The sequence below is a fragment of the Montipora capricornis genome, chromosome 3 (assembly GCF_036669925.1).
Source record: "Montipora capricornis isolate CH-2021 chromosome 3, ASM3666992v2, whole genome shotgun sequence".
NCBI lineage: Eukaryota > Metazoa > Cnidaria > Anthozoa > Scleractinia > Acroporidae > Montipora > Montipora capricornis.
Genome location: NC_090885.1, coordinates 4,953,333 through 4,963,434, shown reverse-complemented (window position 1 = coordinate 4,963,434; position 10,102 = coordinate 4,953,333). Strand labels below are relative to the sequence as shown.

At 41.2% G+C, this 10,102-nt stretch overlaps 2 protein-coding genes across 2 annotated transcripts; one reads left to right on the top strand and one right to left on the bottom strand.

The window, feature by feature from the left end:
• Nucleotides 1-783: 783 nt before the first annotated feature.
• On the bottom strand, nucleotides 784-2,130 carry LOC138039729 (uncharacterized). The gene is made up of 2 exons (XM_068885578.1): nucleotides 1,953-2,130; nucleotides 784-1,904 (listed from the first exon to the last, which is right to left on the bottom strand). The coding sequence occupies exons 1-2, from the start codon at nucleotides 2,128-2,130 to the stop codon at nucleotides 784-786; spliced, it is 1,299 nt and encodes a 432-aa protein (XP_068741679.1).
• Nucleotides 2,131-3,192: 1,062 nt separating this feature from the next.
• Nucleotides 3,193-5,595, top strand: LOC138039728 (TNF receptor-associated factor 5-like). Its single transcript, XM_068885577.1, has 4 exons — nucleotides 3,193-3,584; nucleotides 4,377-4,557; nucleotides 4,683-4,906; nucleotides 5,424-5,595. Exons 1-4 carry the CDS (start codon nucleotides 3,193-3,195, stop codon nucleotides 5,593-5,595), a joined length of 969 nt encoding a protein of 322 aa, XP_068741678.1.
• The last annotated feature ends 4,507 nt before the right edge of the window (nucleotides 5,596-10,102 follow it).

Genomic DNA, 10,102 nt, shown 5'->3' with positions numbered 1-10,102 from the left:
ACCTGCAAGAAAACATTAGGAAGGGAAGTATGCTACGCAGATGAACTATGGGTAACTTCTTTCAGTAATGGTAACATGTCCACTTATCATTATCGAAAGAACTACCCATTGGTTGCAGACTCACGTAATACCAGATAATTGATCACACGCATTTGACCATAAGACCTGTACTTGACTTAGTTTTTGGCATCATTGAAACTACATGTATTGACCAGATGTGTATTTCTGCCTTTCTGCTTATCGCTTTGCTAAGTTTGTTAACCGAATAGTTCGGCTTAAGAAAATCCAACAAAAAACTGTCAAATTCAAATTCAAATGTGCATGCAATTCACTATCAACAATAGCTTGAAACCAAAAACCGACAAAAGTCATGATTTGAATTGACTAGCCCTGCTGTTGTTAGTGTTAGGGTTAGTATTACTGTTATTGTTCATGTTACAGCATTGAGCACTAGCTATTCAAAATGACAGTTGGATTTAAGGGATCAGCTACAGATTGACAGTGGACATATCAGTATTCCTAATTCATCCATTCCATTAAGGTTGCTACTTTAAATATCTCTCTCTTAAGGGAGCTTATACAGACTGGTACTATTCCTGTTGTCAATGCTAAGGTCGGAGTAGTTTTTCCCTACATGAGACAAATCTTTTCAATAATTCTCATACAGTGTAGATGGTTTCAAGGGGATGCTAATGAAGGGTCTCATCTGTGGGAACCAGTCATATCAATTAGTCTGTCCCAAATGCCGCAGCTCATGAAGAACCTCTTCGACAAGGAGAATAGTCAATTCAGCCTTTCCAGAGTGTCGTGGCTCATGAAAAATCTTTTCACCAAGAAACATTGGAGCCGGTTTTCCCAAGTGTCGTTGCTCAAGAAGAACCTCATCGCCAAGGGAACCAGACAGTACATTGTATCCCAAGTGTTGAGGTCACAAAGAACCTTGTTGCCATGGAAACCAGTCAATGTATTGTTTCCCAAGTGTCGCGGCTCATGAAGAACCTCGTCGCCAAGGGAATCAAGCAATTTATTGTTTCCCAAGTGTCGCGGCTCACAAAGAACCTCGTCGCCAAGGGAACCAGACAGTGCATTGTTTCCCAAGTGTCGCGGCTCATAAAGAACCTCGTCGCCAAGGGAATCAGGCAATATATAGTTTCCCAAGTGTCGCGGCTCATGAAGAACCTCGTCGCCAAGGGAACCAGTCAATGTATTGTTTCCCAAGTGTCGCGGCTCATGAAGAACCTCGTCGCCAAGGGAATCAGGCAATATATTGTTTCCCAAGTGTCGCGGCTCATGAAGAACCTCGTCGCCAAGGGAACCAGGCAATGTATTGTTTCCCAAGTGTTGCGGCTCACGAAGAACCTCGTCGCCACGGGAACCAGACAGTGCATTGTTTCCCAAGTGTCGCGGCTCATGAAGAACCTCGTCGCCAAGGGAATCAGGCAATATATTGTTTCCCAAGTGTCGCGGCTCATAAAGAACCTCATCGCCAAGGGAACCAGTCAATGTATTGTTTCCCAAGTGTCGCGGCTCATGAAGAACCTCGTCGCTAAGGGAACCAGTCAGTGCATTGTTCCCCAAGTGTCGCGGCTCACAAAGAACCTCGTCGCCAAGGGAACCAGTCAATGTATTGTTTCCCAAGTGTCGCGGCTCATGAAGAACCTCGTCGCCAAGGGAACCAGTCAGTGCATTGTTTCCCAAGTGTGGCGGCTCACGAAGAACCTCGTCGCCAAGGGAATCACGCAATTTATTGTTTCCCAAGTGTCGCGGCTCACGAAGAACCTCGTCGCCAAGGGAACCTGTCAATGTATTGTTTCCCAAGTGTCGCGGCTCACGAAGAACCTCGTCGCCAAGGGAACCAGTCAGTGCATTGTTTCCCAAGTGTCGCGGCTCACTAGGAACCTCGACTCCAAGGGAACCAGTGAATATATTCTATCCCAAGTGTCGCGGTTCACGAAGAACCTTATCGCCAAGGGAACCAGTCAGTGCATTGTTTCCCAAGTGTCGCGGCTCATGAAGAACGTCGTCGCCAAGGGAATCAAGCAATTTATTGTTTCCCAAGTGTCGCGGCTCACGAAGAACCTCGTCGCCAAGGGAACCAGTCAGTGCATCTTTAGTAATAGTTTCCATCATTGTTGCCCATGAGACATCTCAATTGCTTTCTTCTCTTGTTTTGATGTATATTGCTTGACTTTGCATTAGATGACCAGGCTTGCTTTTGTGGCTGCATGGTGTTTACTTTCCTTATTGCATAAGTTGGGCAAAAAGGGAACCAGGACTTAGGTGGCTTCTTTATCTGAGTGTATTGCTTGCTAGCTGTCCATGGGAAATCAGTTAATTGCCCAAATTTTCTGTGACTTATAAAGGATGGCAGTTTCAGGTCTCCAAATGTAATTCATGAAAGTTGTTATTTAATCAAAATTTGATGTACATGTATGATATAAATATATATTTGGAAGGCCCTTCCTCTACTTTTACCTAAATTTTAATTAGTATTTTTTTTAGAATCTACATTTCCACTTATTTTAGTATTTTTTATATTACTTATAGTTTTAACAGTTTTAAAATTTTTTTTGATGACCATGAATTTATGGCTCCTGTATGGAAGTCATTTCCATGAAGTCTGTGATGCCCATGAGGATGAGGATGATTATTGGTTTTTAAGTAGCATACTTCCCTTACCTCTGTTCCACGTAACAATAATTAAGACCCAAAGTCATTTCCTTCAGTAACGCATATTCTTAACAGTGCAATATCCCCTTACAACTCCATACAAAGGACATTTTTGCAACGCCGGAAATTCTTTGACAACCGCAAGTTTCGTTGAACACACCCCTTGTTCTCACATGTGAGCCACGGTTATTAAACATCGTCACTGTGTTTATCATACTCTTTTACCTTTTCTGCTATAAGCCAAAGGCTATTTTCTTCAGGTTCAGAAATTCTTGGTACAATATGAGTGACGCCGCATCAGTGTTCAACTGTGCTTTTACAGGATCTCTTGATGATCGATTGCAATGTTGTATTTGGTGAGTGGTCCGAGTGTTCTTTTTGTAAACTGACAACATGGAGTTCTGTCACCTTTAAAGAAAACGTATTTTGACAGTAAATTCTACCTGTTATAGCTTCATCACTATGCTCAAACCAGTTAGTTTGAATTGTGGCCATTCCGGCTGCAAAACGTGCTTTGAGGGGATGACCACATCCACAAATTCATCAAAATGCCCGATATGCCGGACAGAATTTAATGCTCCAACTTTGAGTGTCAACGTTGCACTCGACAACATCACGAGGGATTTGCCCGTAACATGTCTGAGTAGCGGTTGCAATTGGAGGGGGAGCTATGAAGACGCTGAACAACACCATAAAGACTGCCCAAAACTGGAAATAGAGTGCGAAAATGAGGGCTGCCAACACGTGTTCGCCCGTGAACACATGGCCACTCACGCTGCATCTTGTCAGAAAAGGAAGATTCACTGCCCAGATTGCAGCAAAAGTGTGACTTCAGACAGCCTCTTGGCTCACCGAACAACACGTTGTTACCACGCAGTTACGCAGTGCCCGCTATGTGGAAAAACATTACCCCGGTGAGTTTTTTATTCAGTTGGTTCATAAAATATTTTTGCCCTGCGATGATCATTTATAGCTTCATGTAGTTTGCAATGTTGGGTTACTACTCATGTCTGTGATTTTCGCGCGAGTGCCACACGCGTTATCTTCTCTGTCAAAACATTATGCTATTTCTGACAGTTGTAGCCTGCGAAATTGGCAGAAATGGATATTTTGCTGGCACGGACCAGAGGACTGGGTCGGGTTGTCTGGTGGGGATTATGGGTAATTTGTCGACAAATAGTGATCCATTAGGGACTTGAATCAGTCTAGGTTCCGCTTTCTTCGCCTACTTTTTTGTTAAATTTTCCCCTTAGCCTCCATAGCGGAGGGGGCACTTGCGTAGGGTTTTGGAGATTTTTGGATTTTCGTATCCGGCAGGTGCCCAGTGTACTTTTCCTTTAACAAGTTTTTAGGAGGTCAGTACCATTAAGTATGCTAACGTATTGTTATGCTAGAGCGGAGTTTGTATGCATTCGGTAAGCAAAATAAACCGGCTTGTGGCGCTTGCTGTCCTACTTGCCCATGTATCTACACAGTTGTGTTGTGGAGTCAAAATTGTGTAATTTCACCCTGGTGGCCTGCTGGTTAGCGGGATGAAATTAAATGAAAAAATTATCCTTCTTAGAAAAGATTTTTGTACGTATTTTTTTTTTCGTGGGAGATGATTAATAAGTATGTCAGGCGATCTCAGTTTGTTGGCCATTGCAGTTATTTTAGGTCGAATTGGTTCAGAATTAGTAAAGTTGTATATACATACCCATTTGTAGGAGCCACATCAATCTGCACCTCCAGAGATGCCCGAACAAAGCCTGTGAATGCGAGGTTCCCGGCTGTGGGCGCATATTGAAACGCAAAGATATGACTGTACATCGGCAGGAAGCAGCCATCTCTCACTTCAATCTACAGCAGGGAGAAATTCAACGACTACGCCGGCTCATACATGAAAAGGTAAAACCATGAAGTTTAGTTTACATTGTCTCGCCGTTTGAAGGGGCAATTATTGAAAAGTATTTCGTATTTTTGGGGGTTTTGAAATTTTACATCAATGTACTACTCTGAAAACCTCTTCACAGGACAGCAATACTGCCACAACCCTCAAAGAGAGGAATGTTGCATCCTTCGTATGGACCTTGAAGAACTTTCCCGACATTCTGGCCAGGCAAAGTTTTCGTAATGCATCCATAACTAGCCATCTGTTTTCGTTCGAAGGAGAAAGGTGGAGGGGTGTCATCAACCCACAAATGGATTTGTTCCTGCAACTAGTGTCGAGTGTCAATACTATTACTGTGGAGTTAAGGTATGAAAGAATTACACAATCACCTTACTGGCTAAAGATTGTATCGCAGAGATTAAAGACAAGTACGATTTGCGTACTAATTGATAACTCTCAGGTCAGTTGGAATTTCACAAGTGATATTTTTTGTGATATGTTGACCACAATCGCTCGTGAATTTATGGCAAATATATATTGACAACACATGTATAATGTTGAAATCGACAACGAACAACAATTAATACCCAGGGGTCGGTGGCTCAAAGATCTGGTTAACACTAACCGTTAATTAAGAGGTTTCAAAACCTATAGGTTTCCAAGGTATTTAACGCTAATTAGCGCTAACCATTCTTCAAGCGACCCGAGCCAAGCACATTTCATTGTAGTTAGCAGGTTCAGTTACCGTAACCCTAAAACCAATAATTCATCGCAGTGGGGATACTACGACACCACGTCATCAAGAATTCAAGAAAATACTACTAAATAATAAAAGCGCACCACTTAATGAAATTCTTATTTCGTATGTCTTTGTTTTTATCAGGATTGTGGTGATGCCTGAGTCAGAGCGTGAACAAAGTGTTCTGCATCTTGGCCATGCTACCCTGAAAGAAGGGGAGATGTGGGGTAGGAGCATGGCCAACATCAACAGATGGGTGGATGGAGATGGCAAGCTAACAATAAAGTTCTTAATTTATTATTTACAATTTAATTGACTTTTACTGCTAACAATACTTATTATACAGCCTTTTGATATGATTTATTTCAAAAAAGCACAATGGATTAAAGTTAGGTTTTCAACTACTTGTTCAAAGCACGATCCAGGTAATCCAGGGTTAGGGTTAATTCGTTTCTTAGTTTTTAGACTTGATTTTGGACTAAAACTTAACATTCCTGACAACCCACTGAGATGATACGAAATATAATATGGCACAAAGGGCTATTCGTAGTTAACTTTCAGTTTTGGCCACTTTGAGAGGACAACGTCTACAAAACATTTCGAATTTTCAATCCATTTACATCCTCTCCATCCTTGGCTGCAAACAACAAAGAATAGCTTCAGTGCACTTCAGTGGTTATTGGTAACAAAAATGCAGCATTATTTTTCGGTCTTCAGTGATGCAAAGACGTCTTTCAGTGTTATGAATTTTGACTAAAATAGCTTGACACTTCCATTTAAAATACAGTGCGTTAAAGAACTATCAATTGTCGATTAGCATTAATTAGACTGCGAGAAGTCACTTTCTGGATAACCAAGAGCACAAGCCATCAACGAGATAAAGAGATTATATCGAGGAGAATAAACGAGAATAAACAAGAATGCCCGCCACCTGCCGCTATGCAACCCCACCCCCCCCCCCCCAAAAAGCTTTTTTTCTTCTCATTTCAGATTTTTCGCGCGTCCGCTTGACTGCCGAGAAAGGGACTGCTGGCAGTCTAAGTGTTAACTTAATTAATCGGCTTTAGAAAAACCAGGCCCAGCAGTAGAATAAGTATAAAGGATATAGAGCAGTTTCCAATCAAGCAACGTTTTCTTTGGTTTTGCATTGCTTCGCAGACTGATTGGCAACCAACGCTCGCGCCACTTTCTAAACCAACGAGAAACAAAACCGAAACCAACCGTGAGTAGCACACGCTCATTTTCCCGCTCTTCGCGTCGGCTAAGTGTAATTGCTCCAAATGTCGATTGGTTCGGTGCAATGTTTCGGTCTGTTTGATCGCAACTCGCAAAATATCCGCGCGTATTATATGTTAAACCATCGCATACGATGTATTTTTTCGAGGGTTTAACATATAATACTAGCGGACATTTTGCTCATTGCTCGTAAGTACTACGCAACTCGCAAAATATCCGCGCGTATTATATGTTAAACCATCAAATATGATGTATGTACTCTCCTGTTGTGAAAATACTAGCAGACTGATATCGTTTAATCAAGAGAAAATGAGGGGACAGAGAAGGAGGCTCCCGGTCCAGCCCTTGGGATATGTCATGTCCACGAAAGTTATTTTTAGACGAGCGGAAGTCTTCCGAGACGTCCGCATGCAGGCCAACCTCGGTCCGATGTTTGAAAGAAAATATATATTCATCAGCCTTCCACGTGCGCCATCATTTTCTCTTTTCACTAAGAACCTGAGAGCGAAGCAAGACTGCATGCGGACGTCTCGGAAGACAGACTTCCCCTAGAACAAAGACTTCCGCTCGTCTAAAAATAACTTTCGTGGACATGACATATCCCGGCCAACGCCTTGAGCCTCCCTCTCTGTCCCCTCATTTCGTCTTGGTTTAATCCAATGAGTATAGGGACATTTAAAACAATATTTTAAAATGAAGACTTTCAGCTTTCTTGATTGATTGATTTTTTTGATTGATTGAAGCAGTTGCATTTTACCGACCGTAATTATTGACAAAAAACGAACTAGGGTCACCAGATTTTGCACCCCGATCTTCATTTCGAAATTTCCACCATTCAGAGTGAGGGTGAAAACATCCTAGTTAATCTGGACGCTAATAAGGCAACTAATGTTGATGGCATCCCTGCAATAATTCTGAAATCATGTGCCCGAGAATTATCGATGCCCTTGTCTAGGGGTGGGGCATTTGACTGTCTGTAGGTGCCCGGGGGTGGGAAGTTTGGCGCTAGCTTCCATCAAATGTCAAATGCCACTAGGGAATATAGGAAAGTAATAGTTTTAAATGTATAGTCCGAGTTAAGTTCATTTGTTAACACTTCCATAAGAGTAATTTGAATGATATCACATGATACGAAAAAGCATGTGCATGGACCATCACATCCATCAGCTGTTCACTGTGAATGCAATGAAAAAAAAGTTACTCCAATGAATAATCCATATTTCATGAAAAAAAAAACTCACTTAGAAAGACACCCAACACACAATAAAACAAACTCTACCTTGCTCTCGTTCTGTGTGATGTTCGCGGTTTATAATTCTGTTCGTTGCTACTGTTTGGGTGCGAGCGTGGGGGTCTGGGACGAGAATGCTCGCACACACGCTCGGTAACAGTTTCCTGAAGCACGGGTACGGGTTTCCGAGCACGGGTACTGCAATTCGAGTACGAGTTAAACGGTGTGAAACAAATTAAAATCAAATCGAGCACGACTTGTCATAAGCTTGATAAGAGTCGACGGAAATCGAGCTCGAGTCGCGTTCGTACTCGAGTAGTGATTCGTAGTCGATTTCTTGTATTCGTACTCGGTTGCTCAGGAACTAATACTGATCCCACTTTATTTCCAAGTTATATTTATTAGCATTTAAAGAGAGGAAAAAAATTAGTCACCGTTTGCTAAGAATAAAGGAGCAGGGAAGTTATGCAGGACTAGATAGTTTTCCTATCATTTCTTAGGGATAAAGGTACTTTTATTGTACATGCAATCCACTGTCGAAAGATGCGATCACGCGATAAGTGGAAAAGAAAAGAAAAAATGAAATCGACCTCGATTTTCAACGGAATGAAATCCAAGCTCCATTGAAATCGCTCTCGATTTGTTGAGGTCGATAAGAAGTCAAGCTCGAAAAATAACGATAACGATCCGAGGGTTTAAACTGGAACTCGAAAGATGCGACATCCAGTGTGGCCATTGTGCTCAGACTCGATCGAGCTCGACTTACAGTGCGAGCTCGCATTCAAATTCATGGTCCTCTTGCGTCTGCGTACACGACTAAATCGGAGCTCTGTTTTGGACATCGTGTTCACTTTTATTTGCGAGCTCGATAAAGGGAAATCGACCTCGGTTGCGCATAAAACTAAAATGATCCTTATTCGTACTCAGTTGTTCAGGAACTGAATACTGATCCGATAAGAGTCGACGGAAATCGAGTTCGAGTCGCGTTCGTACTCGAGTAGTGATTCGTAGTCGATTTCTTGTATTTGTACTCGGTTGCTCAGGAACTAATACTATTTTCATCCATGTAGGTTTGAACTAAATAAGCGTATATGATTTCTTGGCGTTTTGTACAACGGCGGATCAAAATATCAACTTCTATCTACAATAAACACTTAATGCGTTTAATACATCAACGTAAATAATTTTATTTCAACTATTTCGAATATAAATTTGTAATTTTGATGCTTACTGCCACAATAGTACTGCCACTTGACAAACCTCAACGAATTAATGCTTACAGTTACAGCACAAGAATTGCACACACATTAAGATTAACTTTTTTGCCTGTCTTTCAAGACGAGACCACGTGCAAGAGTTTTTGTCACGTAATGAGTTCTAATTCTAATATGAAAAAATTAACTAGGTGGCGAGAACAGTAAAAACAGACGCAACTCGTAAAAGATTATTCCCAGCTGATAAAGGTGACTGAGGAGGAAACGTCTCAAATGATTTCGGAGAAGTTGACCGCCAGGGCATTTTTAATCGCAGAAACAAAGAGCGATGAAGGTGTTAACCATGGCAAATTGAAAAATGATTCACATTGGCGTAAGGAAGCACTCTTTTGAAACCTGTCTTCGTGTTTAAATATCAATTCCCTTTATAATTCTCTCCTCAATATTGAAATAAATCGAGACGGTAAGTATTAGCAGAGGATGCAGCATAGGTGGCACTCCTGTTCGTATATCTCAATTCTACCCATGCTCTTACAAAATTGTGAAAAACGTACGCCTACAACACAAAATAGAAGATTGAAAATGTTTACTTAGAAACAAAATGGACCCTGCTTCAAATGGAGAACGAAGATTCACAGAGCTAAAATTATACTAAACAGGAAATACAAACAGTCTTTAGTACTCGTTCGTCGTTTGAGCTGAGAAAACATATTTTACAGATAATCGCTCTAAAATTATAACGTCACTTAAATATTGTGGCCACGATGTTGACATCCACGCGAGAGATCTGGCTAATTCCAAAGATCTCGAGTATTTTAGAGGAGTTGCTTGTACACAATAAAGACCTCCTCAACGACTCTTGCCAGACAAAGGTTGGAACATCGCCCTATTCACTCCTAAAACAACACCAATACTCTAAACTCTTTATCAAACCACAAATTAGTTCAATTTTAGATTTAAAATTAAAGGGTAGTTCCTTAGACCAAAAATCGCATAAACGAAACTGCGATTAATTTAGCGAAAGAGAACCTGAAAAATATGCAATAAATAATTTATATTTATATTCTTAGCTTTTGCAAGCGTAATTACTTTTGTTCACCCATTGCAACCAAAATGTATTCCACAAATAAATTTACACAATC

Excerpts from the sequence above, each read along its gene's own strand:
- LOC138039729 (XM_068885578.1), bottom strand. The coding sequence starts at position 2,130 with ATGATGGAAACTATTACTAAAGATGCACTGACTGGTTCCCTTGGCGAC. Across the intron at positions 1,905-1,952 it reads CCTTGGCGATAAGGTTCTTC|TCGAGGTTCCTAGTGAGCCG; the intron begins GTGAACCGCGAC and ends GTTCCCTTGGAG.
- LOC138039728 (XM_068885577.1), top strand. The coding sequence starts at position 3,193 with ATGACCACATCCACAAATTCATCAAAATGCCCGATATGCCGGACAGAA. Across the intron at positions 4,558-4,682 it reads GCCGGCTCATACATGAAAAG|GACAGCAATACTGCCACAAC; the intron begins GTAAAACCATGA and ends ACCTCTTCACAG. Across the intron at positions 4,907-5,423 it reads ACTATTACTGTGGAGTTAAG|GATTGTGGTGATGCCTGAGT; the intron begins GTATGAAAGAAT and ends TGTTTTTATCAG.